General features: G+C 35.8%; 1 protein-coding gene across 10 annotated transcripts; it reads right to left on the reverse strand.

Moving 5' to 3' along the window:
- LOC103722744 (DEK domain-containing chromatin-associated protein 1-like) lies at window positions 1-11,262 on the reverse strand. 10 transcript variants are annotated; one of them, XM_088718260.1, is made up of 13 exons: window positions 11,115-11,231; window positions 9,544-10,264; window positions 9,404-9,437; window positions 7,173-7,249; window positions 4,021-4,080; window positions 3,782-3,892; window positions 3,581-3,661; window positions 3,271-3,357; window positions 2,564-3,011; window positions 1,286-1,395; window positions 967-997; window positions 734-891; window positions 1-365 (listed from the first exon to the last, which is right to left on the reverse strand). In XM_088718260.1, coding segments are annotated over exons 1-13 (1,929 nt in total). In that variant the 5' UTR covers window positions 11,117-11,231; the 3' UTR covers window positions 1-356. The 10 variants fall into 10 exon arrangements, with proteins under 10 accessions (XP_088574386.1, XP_008811637.1, XP_088574390.1 ...); XM_008813415.5 differs by having other exon boundaries at window positions 2,564-3,017; XM_088718264.1 differs by having other exon boundaries at window positions 9,544-10,271.
- Between the last annotated feature and the right edge of the window lie 7,402 nt (window positions 11,263-18,664).

Consider the following 18,664-nt stretch of genomic DNA (forward strand, 5'->3'; position numbering starts at 1 on the left):
TTAGCAAAAGATTTCAACTGCTGTGCTGCTTAGCCACAACGAGCAAGAGAGCACCGGGCAGCAACAAAATATTGCATACATTTAGGAAATACATGCCAGAAGGAGTTGGCCAGCCAAGGTTCATCCCTCACAACAATCAAGTTACACAAGCTCAAATATGAAAGACACCCTTCCAAGAAAAGAAGACAGCTTAACTTGAGGGCATCAAATAACAGCATTCTACAATTTACAACTGCATGATATAACCATTAAACAAGAAGAGTGATCACACAACAGAAGCACAGCGATAAATCTCCAGTCACTAGGGCTTGCAATAAGTCATGAAGAAGATATTTCCAGGCATCCAACTTCGAAAGTTATAAATGCTGTACCCAGAAGATAAAAAAGGGTTGTAGAGAATGGAAAAGTTGATGTCATTTTTGATTTAACTCAAAGTCAGCACCAAACAGGTGTAATCAGGTATATGATGTTTGAGTATATAATGATTAAAGCTGCAGATACCTAACAACATCTCCAGGTCAGTAAACTTAAGGTTGAGATGATGGCCACAAAACTATGTTATAAATACATAGCATGACTAGGGGGGGAGGGGGAAGGTCTTAGCAATCGGCATCATAGATAATGCAATAAAATGATGCCAGACCACCATGGCAGGCAGGCTAACTTCGACAGGAGAACATTATTGAGTAAATATAGTGACATGCCCCTACTTAAGCTGCAATCAAGTTTTCACCTTCTTGCCACTAGGTTCTGAATTTTCTTCCTTCTTGGCATCTTCATCTTCATCATCCTCATCCTCTTCTGCTTCATCCGCAAGCTTGGTTAACTCCTCTTGGATCAATTCCTTTATAGCTGGTTTTCTAGGAGATAGGTCCATTTTGTAATGGGTTGCTGGGAAAAGCAAACTTTTTAAGTATTTCAGAAAGGTCCAGATTAAAGAAATAAGGATGATTCAGAAAGACATACCAAGCTGTTTAAGAATGTCAGTGAAAGTGGCCTGAAACAGAACAGGAGAATGTAGTTAATAAAACTGAAGAAATCATATGCCATACTGTATATGGGCATCATATGGTCAAGAGCATAAATGACGGGAAGAAGCAATAGCAATTTGATGATATCTAGGTTACTACTAGAAAGACCAACAGATCCTGAGCAACACGGATGAAGATAGCCTGCCTAATATCTGATGCAACTTTCTTTGGATTAACAATGATGTACAACTAAAATGCAAGCTTCTTAATATTTAATTTTCCAAATAATACAGGGTATTATCAGAATAACTCACAGTGTTAAAATCAACTTCCCTCAGAATTTCACATATAGTCTTCCTCAGTTCCTCCGCGCTTGGATACTCCGCCTCCATTGATTTTCCCTTGCCTCTAGCCGCCCTTTTACCTTGATCAAATAACAGATAAGTTAAGTAGTGATCAGTCATTCACAAAAAATGTGGAGGAGACACCACAGACAAGCATAGAGTTCAATAAGAGCCACAAGAGTCAGTTCTCATTCTTACAAAATCTTAAACATTGACAGTACTGTGGTGGGAGGCAAAGAAGCTTCAACACATGAACATCCTTTATCTTTATGATAGAAAACTTAGAAATAGATGGAACAGAGACATGCAACAGACTACAGCCACAATCAGGAGACTGCTGCATGGTTAATATAGCAGCCGTCAGACATGACATGAGGAGGTCAGAAAAGTTTTGGCATTAAACGATACACATGTTCTGCAAAAATATAAAATTTCATCCCACAATATCACCTGTAGAAAAGCCGATGACAAAGCAGTAACAGTCTAACATCAATTGTTTTACAATAGATTTACTTTTCCTATCAAATCCGTGGGTTCTAGATGAGTGCTGATGACATCTTAATAACCAAGCAAGCTTAGGTACTACAATCTCTAGGCCACTAGCTAAATATTTTGATAAGGTCAGAAGCCATCAGGCCAAGTAAAAACAATGTAATTGTGTATTAAGAGCTTCCCTCCTTGCCTTTCTATTCAGCTATCTGTGTATCCTGTACTTACTAAGCTCTTAAATGAGCAAAAAGAGTTCTTGATTTTCAGATGTAAATATATTCTTCAAATAATGTTTTTGATGCAACAAACCCTTGGGACAACATTAAACGAGAACAATGTAGCCACATCACTCAGAACATGTTCCATGAACAGCTCTAATTGTGAGAATAATCAATTAGGCTCTTGTTTCTCTAGTTCTGCATACCAACTAATCCAAAGAGAACTTCAGGCATGCACACACACGCACGCATACACGCTCGCACACATACACATACAGATGGGATGGGTTACACACCTCTCCAGAGGAGAGAATTACTTAAGTCCAAAATCAATAATCCTGCACCAAAATCGAAGATCTACAGCATTGATCATGATCTATATCACTAAAAATACACAGAAACCAAAAATCACATGTATTGGTTGTTTCTAACCTATGGATGCATGCACGCATGTAGCCATACAAGATCAACATTAAGAGATACTGTGGATTCTACCATCCTATATCTACGCATTAGCAAAGTTTACAGATCAAAGGCATACCAGTAACTTTCTCCTTCTTATCTGATTTAAGAGTTGATTTTTTCGTGGCTACATCAACATTTCTCTTTTTCCTGGAGAAAACCTTTGCACCTACATCCTTAACGTCTTCAGCCTTGGGATGTTTGGAAGATGATATGTTAATAGGTTTCTTGGTGGTTGTTGGGAAAGAGGACTTTCTAGAACTGGTCTCCACCTTTGACTTTTCTTTACCAACAGAACCTAGTTGTTTTGAAGATCTCTTCTTATCCTCTTTGCTTTTTCCTGAGTCTTCATTATTATCTTCATCTTCATCAGCAGCTTTTTCAGCTTCACTTTCTTTTGCCTCACACTCAGACCGTTTAAGTGTTTCGTCCTCATCAGAAATACCATTCTCATTATCCTCTTCATCTTCTTCTTCATTTTCTTGTACACCCTTCCCTTTGCCATCTGAGCTGTCTTCTCCTTTGGTCTGTTTCTGCAAAAATGCAGTTGTCTCAAACAAACATCAGGGCTATCTTGACAAGGATAACCCTTAATGTAATTGAACAATGCAAATGCGCATAGCACAGATAGTTAATGAGAAATGACTCGCACAAATAAGACGAAAGAGGTGGCTTTGTTGCAAATAAAAGTTAAAATTGTAGAAATCAAGTATTATTCAAGAACAAAATATCATTAAGAAATAGTAACATAAAATCACTTATATGCAAGTTGTTCTATCAACAAACCTTCCTAGACCGCTTAGTGGGTGCTCCTGCCACACTTTTATACGCACTTCCTTTAGTCACCCTCTTACGTTTTTGAGATTTTATCAACTGCGGAAAAAAAGGAACAAAAGAAACAGTTAGATTCAACCCACAAAATACCCCTTAAACCTCAAAAATTTACCACAGGTAAAGATTCACATTATCTAATATTGCTATGTCCCATGTGCATAAATTTCAGCCAGAAAATCCTAACCCATCTAAATGAACATCTAATACCAGTACCAAGCACCGCAAAAGAAGAACATAGCAAGTTTTAGCAGCAAAGCCAAACCTGCTGCTTGTCAGAAAGTGTCACATCAGTAGAAGCATGAGGTGCAACCATAAAATCCAATAACTTGGCTACAAGGTCTTCCTGTGGGAACATTGAAAGTATGAATCTTAATCAGTCTGATCAGCGACAAGTGTCACAAGCAAAACTCAGCTTTGATTTGAATAATCATCCATGAAGACTTTAGAACAACAGACCACCAACCTTTCTCATGGTTGTTTTTGAAACAGGTATATCAAACAAATCACATAGATCCAATAATGTATCCTTTACATATTTGTCAAGTTTTTCCTTCATTTTAGCTCTCTGTTTTTCCTATAAGAAAGGTTATTCAAAAAGGAAGTCAAAATTTTGGAACAATATCTCAAAGGTTTAGAAAACAAGTAAATATGATTATACAGGAGTCAAACAGAGTATATCTCAAGTATGAAATGACTGCTTACATCGCTCTCGTGCCAGACAAATCCAGAAAATTGGAGAATATGATTTTTAAAATTTATAGCCTGCAATCAGAAATGCAACAATGACCCATCATGAAATAGAAGGCAGAAAAGAAAAAATAGATTATTAAAATCAAAAGAAGATCAGATAAAACTTTTGCCTTAATAGTAATTATTTAGATAAGTAACCTCATCAATGGGAGTTATTTACATTATGCATGTAGTGATGAGACCCTTACCTTACTAGTTACTAGGGAAAACGAGTTCAATTAATAAAGGAAACAAAAAAAGATAAAATTAAATGGAATTTTTATCTTAAAGAAAAATAAACTAATTTCATTATCAACTGAAACAACACAAGTTCGTCTCGGCAAAAAAATCGGGGGCGCATCTCAACAAGCGCAATGATCACATCAACCAAAAAGAACTGCTGCCATGATAATGAAGTCAAATATCATTTACAACTCAACCCAACTCAAATAAGCCTTGATCCCAAACTAGTATCAATGTTCCAGAAAATCTAGCCAGTGGCGCATACTAAACCTTAAAACTTTCATGCTCATATGGTCAAATTAGTTCATAGAGCTTATCTCAACTCTTAAGTTGAGATAGTTCAAATGCATCAATCAATGTGAGACTGTTCATCTCACAATCTTTGGTCTAGTGATGTTTTGACACTGCAATGATTTGACCTTCCTCGAGTTATTGAGTCAAATCTTCCACTTGCTAGAATATGTTCATCTGAAGGCTTGTAAAATCTTTGATGTCAAAAGTCTAACCTTCCCTTACAGAACTAGTACAAAATAAACGGGTATAGAAAGTGACCCTCATTATGAAACTAACCTTCTGCTCTAAAAATTAATATTTTTGCCCATGCAAGAAAGGATCATCAATATGAAGATGAAGAATGTAATGGCGAAACATGCATGAAGATGTTGTTGAGAACCATCGCAAATGCATGAGAATGATCATCTATCTTCTCTTATAATGATACTATCCTTCCCACTGAAAGATGAAGCATATAATAAATGGCTGTAAGAAACCAAGATGCATATCTCTAGAGTTGTCACCCCGCTTATAAAGTGTCAAGACACTAATAAGATGCTGGCCACAAGCAAAAGTTCTATTGCCTCAGAAAGATCAAGCAAAATGAATCTTTCTACCAAGACTGTATACTCTAATAGAAAATGATAATGAATAGATTATCTATAAATGTATGAAAACAAGTGGGTTTAGCAGCAAAAGAAAAGTAACATTAATAGCTAAGTTGAGTGCATTGCATTTCCATGAGAGATTGGATTCTGGTGCTAGAATGAGGGATAAGCAGGTGGAGCTCACAAAAGGTTTTAGGATATTGAATTAACCAGGAAGCATTTGTCTAAAAATTTTAATAATTTTATTAAATGTAGAAATGCAGCTATTTGGTTAGAACCTTCAGTGGATAATTATGATACAGAATAATGGATAGTTAACACAAAGTAGATTAGTTCTAAATAGCGGTAGCAATGAAAGGTGCCTGATGAAGCAGCTGTGAGAACAAGAATGAGATTCCGATAGGTAGGCCTGGAATTGACTGAGACAGGTTGGGCTAAGGCCAAGCGACAACTCAAGATCAAGTTCCAACATGCTAGGCTAAGCATAAAACAGAGGACCTCAAAACTAATTTCTACATCCTGCCTAGTCACCCAGCACACCCCATCAATTTCCCAGGTAGGTCAATTCCCATTCCACCAAAAGGAGGGAAAGGGTCAGGGGCATCGACGGTGGTGAGGGTGTTGAAGACACTGATGATGAGGAAGGGCAGGGAACAAATGGGAATACTGGTGGCAAGGGTGACAAATAACATAGTAGTAGACCAAGACAGTGAGGCCGGCAACAAAAGGGAGTGTATGTATGTGCATGGGATAAACTACAATACCAGTAAAATTCAAAACAGACAAGTCTCTTCCAGAAAAAAAAGGTTCCATTTTCTGTAAATTTGATAATCTAAGAGATTTCTTTGCAAACCTATATTATTACATCTAAACCCATTACTTAATTATAAACAATATCTACCTTAGTTTACTCTCAAGAAGATGTAAGATAATTTGTATACATCAACAGAAATAAATGTGCATATTCATCTGAGAATGGGGACAAAATGGTCCACAATGTCGAGTGTTTATGCGGGGAGAAAACATGACCTTTCTCTAAATATGGAAACATTGGGTATTTATTCTGCAAATCCCCTAAAATATAATATAGCATACATGTCAGGTCAAGCTTGGATGCTTTAAGCTGAGGCCCAGCCTACCTCAATGGGCTGGAAATGCATGTCCAGGGCCGCCAATTGCCCAAGCTAGATCCAGCAAACCAAGTGAGTTTGGCAGCCCATGCCCAAGTGTACAAGCAGGTGCAATATCTAAGATAAAACATTCCAAATATTAAGGATTACCTAGAATATCTAGATGAATGTAGAGATTAGCGGAAAATTATATTTATAATAAGACAGAGAGATGTCGAATATGTCACCCAGACAAAAGAAGCTTGATTTTCACCTGCAAATAATCAATATAGTTTCCACAGCCCACAATGGACCATTTTCAAGGCATCAAAATAAACCTAAAACAATCACTCACTACAATGTGCATTTTCCTAAATGTAACTTAAACCCCTGAAAAACAGACTAATCACTCATAGAATGTCATCACATATAGAAATGAAGAAATGGGTATGTATATAATACACATGGGGTGTAAGGACTTTACACCAACCACCAAACTCAACATCACTGGTCAAAAAATAAAACTGTGAGCAAACAGACAAATGTGATCAACTTTCAAGAAGTGCATGAAAGAAATAAAAAAGATAGTACTATGTAAAATAGACATCAATTTAAACACCAATGACAACAAACCAGGGTAGCATCTGAAGACAAGTTACTTCAGATAGATAGTAGATTCTTCCCTCAATGTCAAGATTACCATGACTCCACACTTAATCAGCTTAAGCAAACAATTGTTAGCTCCAGAACAACTACATAAACACCAATACATATGCATGCCACCAGCAGAAGCAGCATAAAATAATAAAAGCAAATGTATGATAACCAACAAGGATCTTAAAAACCCAAATGTAACATAAAAGAAGCAATTAAATGTAACATCTTTAACTACCTTTCCTTTCCTTCCAAAAAGAGTCTGATGAAGCAATTTAAGATCTGCAGGCTTCTTTCTTGCTAATTTATAAGCCACTGAGAACAAGATTTAGGACATAGGTCATAAAAGAATTTTGCACCAAATATAGACTTAAAGACAGAAGATAAACTAATACAAAAATGGGAAGTATGAAAAGCACATCAAAAATTAGGAAACTGCAATAAATCAAGAAGGCATGCTAATATTAGAAATCCACATAGCAGATCTCAACTTTGAGTTAACAGCCAGCATTCAACATGTAAAGAGAAGATTACTCCTTTACTCCATGATTCTAAAAGGTGCTTTGGACAGCATGCAGAGTTCAGATAAGGACTTTTATCTTATAACTATAAGTATCAATATCAGTTATTTGTTATCCTATGGCCAAGGTTCAAAATACCAGGGATTGATATCGTATCAACAGAGTGTGGATAACGCATGCCAGCAAAGTATACTTATTGGTACGCATAATATACCGCAAACACCCTTTGTACAGCCTTTCTTGGCTGCAAAATTTTGGTTACAGAATTCTTTTTCAGTCATGTTTTCTTATCCAAAAGCTCAATAGTTGCAAGAAATAAGAGAGGACCATCGAGTCAAATTCCCTGGTCAAGGTGTTTTGTGTGCTAAGTCATAAACATGCAGAAATATTACATAGTATCACATAATTTGAATTATAAAATACATTTTAAAGACATATATCATATCAGCAATCGAAATGCAAGTAAACAAAGAAATAATATATTTATAATATTGTTTAACAGTAATAGCTCATACAACCCAAGATCATCCAAATATCATTACTATTGTCAATGATCACAAACTAGCCACTAGTTTACTTATCCATATATTCCTATCAATTATTTAATTTTTCAAAACTTTTATAGCATGACCATACCGAGCCAGTAATATACCAATAAGGTACCCGCAACAAGATAATTCATTTTACCAATATAGATCCAAACATCCATACATGTACATGTATACAAATACATATATACACACATGATACCCTCTCAAACACCATTCTTTAATTTGCAAAAAAAAAAATTTATGAACAATCTAGCTCATAGCAATTCATAAACATCAAAAATGATCTCTGATTCAATAAAATAACAATTATCACCTTGAGAACAAAAAAGATAGATATGATCTAATTTTGCTAACAAACATGCCAAATAATACCCTACAATATAATCACGCACTCCATAATAAATTATGGTTATTATGATCCAAATGAAGCAGATCTTTATAAACAAGGATAGATGTGCAAAGAAGATAATGACCAATGTGCTTTAATTGTATCCACTATAATATTACCATTATATTATTTGTGCAAGCATGGGAGCACCAAACAGCTTTATACCAAAAATAGGTCATTTAAATGTCTATGGGTTTGCTTTTTCTCATTTTACTCCACCACAAACCGGCACATCTTTTTGGAGGAAGCAAGAACTCAAAGTAGAGATGGCCTTGGCATAACCATTGTTGAATAAATATGACCAAGCGTATACAAAAAGCATCACAATATTCAAGATAGTAGGGGCTAGAACTCAATGACCAACTTAAGTGTCAAAAGTGTAAAGTACTATGATACTACAAGTATTTATAGACCCTGCTGGTCCATAGGGAACAGGACACATATTTGTGTTAGAATATGACAAGGATGAGAATACATAATATAAACTTGAAGCAAGTTACTAAAAGCATATTTGAAATATATCGGTTTGAAAGAGAAGATAGACCCCAATAGGAATGAACAATAAATAAAGATTCATGAGGCAACTCCCAATTAATTTGTACAAAGACTGGTTAGCAACGATTCAACAACTATTGTAAATAAGGGTTCATCAACTGATCCTCATTTAATTTGTATGGGGCTTGATGGCTATGACTAAACAAATCAAAACTAGAAAAAGAAGTATCCTATTGTGATTGCATGGATTTAAAACCAAACCACAATCTCAAAACATAAGAAAGTAAAATCAATCAAGACAAAGGACAGCATGAGTAACTCCAAAAACTTAGATAATTAGCACTAAAATTATATAGAGAGGAAAACAAGAAGGGCTACTGGGTAAGAGATTTATGTCCATAGCTCGTAATTCACGAAGAGGAATTTCCAAAGAAGACAACAAAATTCATGGTAAGGCATCATAAAGTGCACGTAGTAAGAGATCATCAAAATTTGCAACGGTTCATAACCTTACCATTTGGTATATCTTTTAGGGGAGTGCCACGGCCCTACAAAAGAAATGTTGAACAGAAAATAAATATTTCATTAAAAACACTGAAGATGAAGGAACCCACTAAAAATATATGAGGAAAAATTGAGCATGAATGTCTGCACCTTTTCAACTAGGAATTCCTTATTTGGCTCTTTCTCAATAACTTCAACGAGTCTTTCCACAGTTTTTCTCTCACGCACAGGGCGATCAATCGAAGATGGCGTAGGAGTACTCAGCAATTCCTTCGACTTTGTACCTCTTTGTTTCTTCGCCTTCGCTTCCTCTTTATCGCTGATCTTCTGACTCCTTGCCCTTTTTCTCTTTAACCCTTCCACCTTATTGTCATCAACCTTCTTCTCCATATTTTCATTATCTTCTTTCACATCATCCGCCTCTTTCAACTTTGAATCCGCTCCTCCCTCTTCTTCTCCAACTTCTTTGACCCCGTCTTCCTCATCTCTAGAGTCATCCGCATCCACCATTTTCACATCCTTGCCTTCCACTGTTTTCACATCCTCAGCATCTACCATTTTCACATCTTCAGCTTCTCCTGTATTCACGTCCTCAGTTTTCTTTTCGTCTTTTCCTTCTTCTTCAACTTCTACTTTTTTCATGCCATTTTCCTCACTTTCCTTCTTTCCTTCCATATCTTTCTTATCTTCAACATCCTTATTCTGGTCTCCAACCTTTTTCTCAACTCCATCCTTTTTTTCATCTCCATTATTCTTTTCCTCACTGTTCTTTTCAGCAACAGCCTCCACACCCACATCCTCAGGGAGGGGGGCAGACCCATTGGCCATCTTAGCTGCTTCCACTTCAGATGCTGGCTCTGGTCCAGACATCCTGATTGCTTCCAAAGTTATAATGTCAATGGAGTAATTATCAGATCGGAACTTCTAACTTATCAAGATTCCGTTAACATAATGACTGAAATCATGCACATGGGAAACTCATTAATTAATGCAAACCGAGAAAAATAAAATCCACGATAACAACGAATATACCTTTTATAACACAAAATATGAAATCACCGATTGCAGAAGCTCATTAGCTATCAAAAACTGAAGCAAAGTCCGAATAGAAAAATAACTATTAAAATATATGGACATCATATTGGAGAAAGAAAGTATGTACAGGCAAATTGAATAAAAAATCAACATGTTCAAGGAATAACAAATAGAATCACAAAGAGCAGAGATGCCAAAAGGTAGGCTGACAAACCTTATCAAAATAAATCGCATATTTTTTCAAGACACCAACTTTTATCAACCTAAAGACCAGGGAAACAGCATAGAAACCTTAAAACATGAAACAACGATAAAAGACATCTCCAAGGTTAGTGCAGGAACAAACACTCAAGTAGCGAGCATAAAGTTGATCCTTTGAGACCCCAGAGACCGGAAAAGAGAAGGAAAGCTGCAGAACCAGCAATCTGCCCCCACCACAAATGGCAAGAAGTGCTTCAGATTAGAAAAACTACCCAAATCTTATAAAATCAGAGAAAAACTTTTAAAAGAGTCCCTTCAGACACCAAAAAAACGCGAAATAAAAGAAGGAAAATATCACCTTCATGCCGAATTTTCGAAACCCTAGCTCGATAGAACGAACTTTTTCCATGCGATAACCTCAAAAAATCAGAAAACTCCAAGAAAATGCTCTATATCTCATCACGACAGAGTGAGTAGACACTTACATAAGATCTCAGAGCAGTCGAATCGACGAAAATTGGCAGTGGATCTTCTCGCCCCTCTCCCTCGAGAGAGCGAGCTAGCGAACGAAAGAACTTAATTTTTCCCTCCTCGACGCGCCCTCATATTTCTTCTCCGCCTTCTTTATAGTCCGGACTCCAAGCCGAAGTCCATTACGGTTTTATTGACGTGTCGGGTCCAAGCGTCACCGTCGAGCTGAGAGACGCACCACGTCCGATCCCTCGCTTCAAAGTCTGGGCGAGTTTCTTAAAGGGTCTCTGCTTGGGTGTTTATTTCCTTTTTTTTGGATAAAAGAAATGCTTCTCGAACGTACGGTCGAGATCTGTTTGTTGCCTATTGCTAAAACGTCCGTTGGTTTCTTGTCGGCGCGCCACGTGTAATACTTTCAGGATCGCCACAAGGCGGATCGGACAGTCCTGCCCTTTGCAACCGTTTGATTCTAAGGTCGTTGTGGTGGGGCAACCTGTCGCTAAGTCATAAGTTGTTTTTTTTTTTCTCTCTTTCATCAGAGTTACAAGCTGTTTAAGAAGTTAAAGTGCCATATACCGCATTTGATTTATCCAAAAAAGCTCAATGCTAGCTCGAGCACAATGCACGATGATAAAGATTTTTTGAAGACATAGATGAGTAAATATTGATTCAAGATCACAAATAAAATTGGAATGTTTGATTACAACAAAGAAAAGAGAAAAAAATTGCTTGTTCTAATTAATTCTGAAATAAATGTGAATGGATGGTTGTCTGTTGTCCAAATAAGTTAGAACTTTTTTACAACTTTATCAAAATGTTAATAACTCCGTTACATACTACTATGAACTCCACTATTATAATGCACAAACTATGAGAAATTTCTCTTGCAGTGTTGCAGAACTGCCGCAAACTACTTTGTTGCAAACCTGCACAAACGCCACTCCCTTCATATTTATATATTTGTTTTATTTTTCTCTCTTTTCTATTTGAAAGTAAGACTCATAAGTGTAAGTTGTATTGGAGAAGTTAATTGAGATTCGAGACCATATAGGAATGCAGCTCCATTATTGAGTTCAGCAACAATTATAAAGTTAAAAGATCCATCTCAACCTTTTACATATCTAAGTGGGCAAGAAAAAAATAAAATGTCTCGTTAATTTTCTTTTCCTCCTTTATTATCTTTATACTCCATTGTCTAGTCCACCACCTAGTCCATTCTTGGCCCTTACCCCTTCCATCCTAACCATCATAAAGGAATTAGAACAACTAATTGGTTCTATCTTCTATGTCTTTATTCCTTTGAACCCTTCTAAAAGAATATTAATCATCTTTTAACTATCTCCCTATACATTCAAAAATATTGCTATAAATAGGAAAAGGGATAGAAGCAAGAGATATCAAGGTCGAGGCAGAGAAGAGGGGCAGAGAAGATTGAAATGTCATGGCTCAAGAGACCTCAATTTGGTTGGAATCACGAGCATTGGTGCCAAATTTAGAATCAGATAGCAGTAATTTTCTATTTATTAGGATGAAAAACATGATTGGAGGCAGAAAGGGCCATGACTAGAACTCACGAAGGTTGCGATGGAAGCAAGGAGGGTCAGTAACAAAGGTGACAATTGGAATGGAGCCAATGATAGATAGGGTGATGGAGTCACTAGTTTCCTTAAAGTGCAAAAAGAAAAAAAAGGAGGACAAGTGACTTTACCGGCTATTTTGGTTTCCTTTAATTATTTGGACATGTGGATGTCTTAAATGAACTCTTCAAATTTATATTATTAGGGAGCCAAATTTTACCTGTTTTCTATCTTTTTTCTTTGGATACAATGGGGCTTATGGATGAAGAACTTTGGAAAACTATCTACGTTAACTGTCTAAAGTGCCCATGCATGAGACATCGTCTGTTGTCAACATCTCTCTATATTTATTTGTTTATTTACTTCTCTCTTTTTTATGTGAAAATGAGGCCTATAACTAGAACTTGCTAAAGAAATTAGTTAGGACTTGAAAACATGTACACTACACCAAATATAATCTATTCCCCCATTTATTATTGGGATATATGAAAATCATCGCCACAAAAGTTTATTACCACATGTATCCATAAACATCACTATGAATTTGATTTTGCAATTTTTAACATGACCTAATTTACAAAGCATTATATTATTACACTTTTTATTACATTTACAAATATAGCAATATACCTACTCTAGTAAATATCATAATAGATTTATTAAAAATAATAAAAAGATAAAAAAGCCACCGCTTGTGTTACATCTACATGCATCTAATTTTTTTAAGAAATATAGCTTTCCAAATTTTCAAAGAAGAAACAATCTAGACTTTCCAAATACAGTTATTTTCCTTCTCACCATGTTGTTTTCTCATAAACCTTACATCCCCATTGCGCCACCCCAGATATGGATTCCTCTTTTTCTCTTCCCTCCACTTTGGTGTTACTCGTTCATCATTGCTCGTCACAATAGAATCAACTAATTAGGATCCAACTACAACAAATAATCTTTGTTCGCTCTTTCATCTGATTGTCATTTTTTTTTGTTTCATGCTAGTGATTGATAGAAAGTCCTAGTTTTTATTAAATCCTAATTCTCATAAACAAAGAATCCTAAATAATATTAAGAATCAACAACTACTGAAATCATGTTAAGCATAGACCATTGCACGAGGAAGGTTGAGCGGTGAGGAGTGGAGGCGGAGGAGGCCAAGAGACTGAAGATGAGGCGACATAGGGTGAAGGTGGACTTATTTGGTGAAGTGGGAGGTCTATTATGCTTGGATAGGATGATCTTAAGGGGAGGTGGGATGTAGCAAGGGTCTGAAACAAAGTATCTCCAGCCAAGGGGGCTAAAACAAGGAGCGGAAGGTGGTGACCGGTGGAGGTAGAGGAGGCCAATGAAGGCATAGGAGGCTAGTGTCTCACTACCAGTTGAAGGTATTGAGTGGGAAACTTGATGCAGCAAGGGCTTGATGCAAGCTTCTTCGGCGAAGTTCGACCAAGAGAGGAATGGGAGGTCAACAAGAGGTGGATGTGAAAAAAACCAACAAAGGTAGGGGAGGGTCTTGTGCCTGGCAAGGAAGAGATTGAGGGGTAAGTGGGAAGTGGCGATTGCCTGAGGTGGAGAATATTTCTAATGAGATTGATGGGGGAGGACATGAGAGTATAGGTCTAGTGGCGGTGCTCAAGTAGCAATCATTGGAGAATAGAAAAAAAAACTCCAAACCTTTGAGGGTTTCCGAAGGAATTGAGGCCTCAAATCAATTGTAATAAGGATTGGTGGGATATCCCAAAAAACGATTGTGGGGTATCCAGTATATAGACTCTAATAACAATAATAAAAGTTGGATAGGAACAATTCACTCTTTAATTGATATCCTTTCATGAAGAAAACTTATCAAAATACGATTTAGTGGAAATCTAGAAGAAATTTGATAATTTAGAACATGATAATTGTAATGATACTTGAAAGAAAAATCAATAATATTCAACTAGGATAAATTATATTATATTAATTGATTTAGGTTAGAATTGATATATTATGGCTGGACAAATCTGCTCAGCATTTTAATATATTGAGGATCCTAGAGTTTAAGAGACATCAACCGTTCAAATGAGATAATAATAGGCAAAAATTGCTCCCTATGATAGGCAAGTTTAAGTATATCATTTTAGCATATTCTTCATTAGTAATATCTATAAAAACACACTTGAATATTTTACTTTTGCTTCTTATTATTAGTTATTGCATTTTATATTTAGACAACACACTTATTATTTTCCAAAAGACATACTATTAGCTAATTGTGTATTGCCAAATTATTTCCATTTTTCATAAGAATTTATCACAAATTGTTTATATTATTCAAGTGACTACTATAAAAAAAGTTCAGACGTAATTTTACTGTATTAAATGATCATCATTGATGTAGTTTTCTTTTATGCCACTTATTTATATTCTAAGTTGCTTCTATTTTGTATACAAATAAAAGAGAGTTTATAAAAATATAATTGATGGCTAAAAGTTGGATACATGAGCCACACAAAGTTAGTGCAAGATATTTGGAACGTCTTTCTAGCTTTTTAGAATTTCTATTAAGGTCTTATGAGGATGGTCATATTGCTTGTTCTTGCATAAAGCGCGTCAATAAACTTTATTATACTTAAAGATGTTATCATGGAGCATGCATTGACTCCTAAACTTGGTCATGCTTATACTCATTGAACAACTATGATGCAATGGCACTTTGATAGCTATAAGAATGATTGTGCTTAAGATATCCAATTGATGATTGTGCATAGAAGTGGTTTGATGCTTAATACTTCGCCTTAGCCATAGTACATGGCCGATTGTCATAATTCCATAAACTTACCACCATAGATATGCATGAAGCAACCATCTTTCATGTTGTCATTGCTCGATTCTAGATCAAAGTCACCACAAAATAATATTAATATCTAGTTGCTGCCTTTAATTGACGAGCTGGAGAAGCTATGGGATAGTGGAACGGAAACATATGATATTGCTAAAAAGTAGAATTTTTGGATGCATATTGCAAATTTTTCGAATTTTTGGAATGATGCTTAATACTCCGATTCTTGCGTATGGATCAACCATTTTGAAGTGACAACCGCAAATTTAATGAAAACAAAGAACGGTATATGGCACGAATTTCACCACTTAGATCTAATATTTTGGAAGGCTTGGAATTAGTAATTGGATGAGGGTTAGTTGACTTGGCACAAGTAAAAGAGGCATAGAAGAAGAAAAGCATATTTTTGCTAGGGGTACAATTTGCTTCAACATAACTTTGATGTTGTGCATATCGTGTAGAATGTGTGTGACAATTGTTAGATACATTGCTAAACATGGATAAAAAAAAAGAAAGATAATTTAAAGTCGCATTTTGATCTTAGAGAAATGGATATAAGGAGCGTGCTTCAACCAAAGGAGCTTCCAAATGAAAAAATGTTCTTTCTCTCAGCTTGCTACACTCTATCTTCAATAAAAAAAGAACACATGCTTGGAGTGTTGAAAGGATTGAAAGTGCTAGATAGCTATTTATCAAACATTTTAAGATAAAGCAACGTAAAAATTATGGGACTTAAAAATCAAGATTATCGCATCTTGATGCAGGATTTTCTTCCAATATCTATAAGAGTTCTAAATGACCAAGTAAATAAAGCAATAATTGATCTATGCGTTTATTTTCAGAATATATATTCCAAAGTACTCAAAGTAAGCCCTCTTGAAGAACTAGAGGCACAAACAGGAGAAATACTTTCTTACATGGAAATGATTTTTTCTCCATATTTTTTCATTATTATGGTGCATTTGATCATTCATTTGGCTTCTGAGACGAAGCCTACCGGACCAGTGCCTTATTAATGGATGTACCCAATTGAGAGGTGTGTTTTAAAATTTTGTCTCTTTTTGATTTCACATGTTCATTATCTTGTACTATTGTAGTGCTGATATAGTTTAATTAGTAGTACATTCTTGTTAACTGTTAAATCCTATGTTCGAAAAAAAGCCCATCATGAAGGTTCAATTGCATAGAGATATTTAGTAGAGGACTCCATATAATTTTCTTCAAGATACTTTGAAGGTATTGAGATAAAGTTTAGTCGATCATTTTGGAATATGGATAGCTTGTTCTTGAACCTATGCAAGATGCACCTTTGCTTATTATAGCCGGTCATCCTATAGAAAAAGTGGCTAATATATTATTCTGGAGATAGAATAACCTTTGCTTATTATAGCACATCTGTGTATGCTATACAACCATAACTTAGTCATTACATTCATCGAGTAAGTGCTAAGATTCTTAGTTAAATTGATTTTATGGCTCTTATGTAATAACCATACTAATTGGGTCAATTACTTATTAATGAGCATTGGAGAGAGGTCAAGTGGCAACATCGCAACCATCATCCATCATAAATGGAGATAGAAAATGAATATAGCAAGCTTGAGGTCCAAACAATGGGGCAAAAGGTCCAAAGGATATCTATCTTATTAGAAATAGAAGGTTTCGCACAGAAGATCAGAAGAAAAATAGGAGAACACAAAATATTGGAATTATCATCACAACAAAGACATCAAGCTTACCAGATGATGTTGCCTTCTTTGGCAAGTTAATAGATAATTGAATTAAATTATTATGAGAGTTTTAAAGTTGCCTTATTTAAGTGGGATTGGGTTGATGTAGAGTAGGGAAAAGGGTTGAAGAAAGATGTATTTGGATTCACACCTGTGAATTTCTCAAAGTTGGTGCATATAAGTGCAAATTTGGCCGATGACCTTTTTATTCTAGCATCACGGTGTTGCAAGTTTTTTATGTCGAATATCCATTGAATCCTAAATAGTGTGTTGTTGAGACAAAGACTCGTGACTTATATGATATGGGTGATGAATCATCCATCAAGACAAACAATGAGCATTTGTATATCAATGATGGGTTAAGGAAGGAATCTACACAAGCTTCACAAGATGAAGTAAATTGGATTAGGAATGATATCAACGACACGGCCATTGATTTAGGAAATGGAGTATATATAAACCTATATTGGATGAGGATACATAGTGCTTTTTATTTTAGTTAGAAAGCTATAAGGAAAATATAACAGTTGGATGATTTTTCATGAACTTCTATTTCACTTGATGTTAATTTGGTAAGCCACATTTGGTTAATTTAACATGTTATGATAACAACTATAATTAAAAATATACTTCAGTGGGTTTTTTATCTCTTGGTTGGGCCACTAATGATGGCCATAGAGATGGAACCTCATACTCTGCATTGATGCTTGGGTGTTCTATCTACTCAATTCAATACTCCACCCATTATAACGCATTCATTCTAATCCTTATCATTATGTTGATTACTGTTGAATGTTCCCATGAACTTTTGGAATAAAATGGTCAAGATTTCCGTACCTAGTTGCTCTCTCTCTCTCTGCGCGCGCGCGTGCATGCGCGCGCGTGCATGCGCGCGCTTGTCTCTCAGTGTGTTTGTGTATCTCTATCACTCTATGTGCATGCACGTATGCATGCGCATGCGAGTGAGCATGTGGACGACTTATAGCCAACAAGCAGCTTGTTTGTTTCTTTATGCATATGAAACTTCTCCGAAAAAAGACTATAGTTATAGTAATAGTCTGAAGAATGTCACAAAAAGTTCATTTAGAAGCCCTCTAGTTTTTCAACTATATGTTGTTCGTTAACTTATTATGAAGTAAGGAGGAAGTCTAACATGAGGGCACCAACAGGTTGAGTTGATAAATTTATTAGTTGGATACCTGCCAAGTATATTTTTGATACTGTCATTAATACCGATTTGGCCAGGCTTAGTTAAAACAAAGAGGAATAAGGCTAATATGTAACAAAGATACTAAAAGAATGGTGAATGCTATACATAACAAAGATACAAAATTTAGAAGGTACAAATGCCTCATGTTAACCACATCAATATTGTTGTCATGATATCAACAAATTCACAGAGTCTTAGAATGCAACAGGCAACTCTAAATACAGATTACAGA

The sequence above is a fragment of the Phoenix dactylifera genome, chromosome 1 (genome assembly GCF_051530095.1).
Source record: "Phoenix dactylifera cultivar Ajwa chromosome 1, Ajwa_hap1_PhDact_Kaust_v1.1, whole genome shotgun sequence".
Classification (NCBI taxonomy): domain Eukaryota; kingdom Viridiplantae; phylum Streptophyta; class Magnoliopsida; order Arecales; family Arecaceae; genus Phoenix; species Phoenix dactylifera.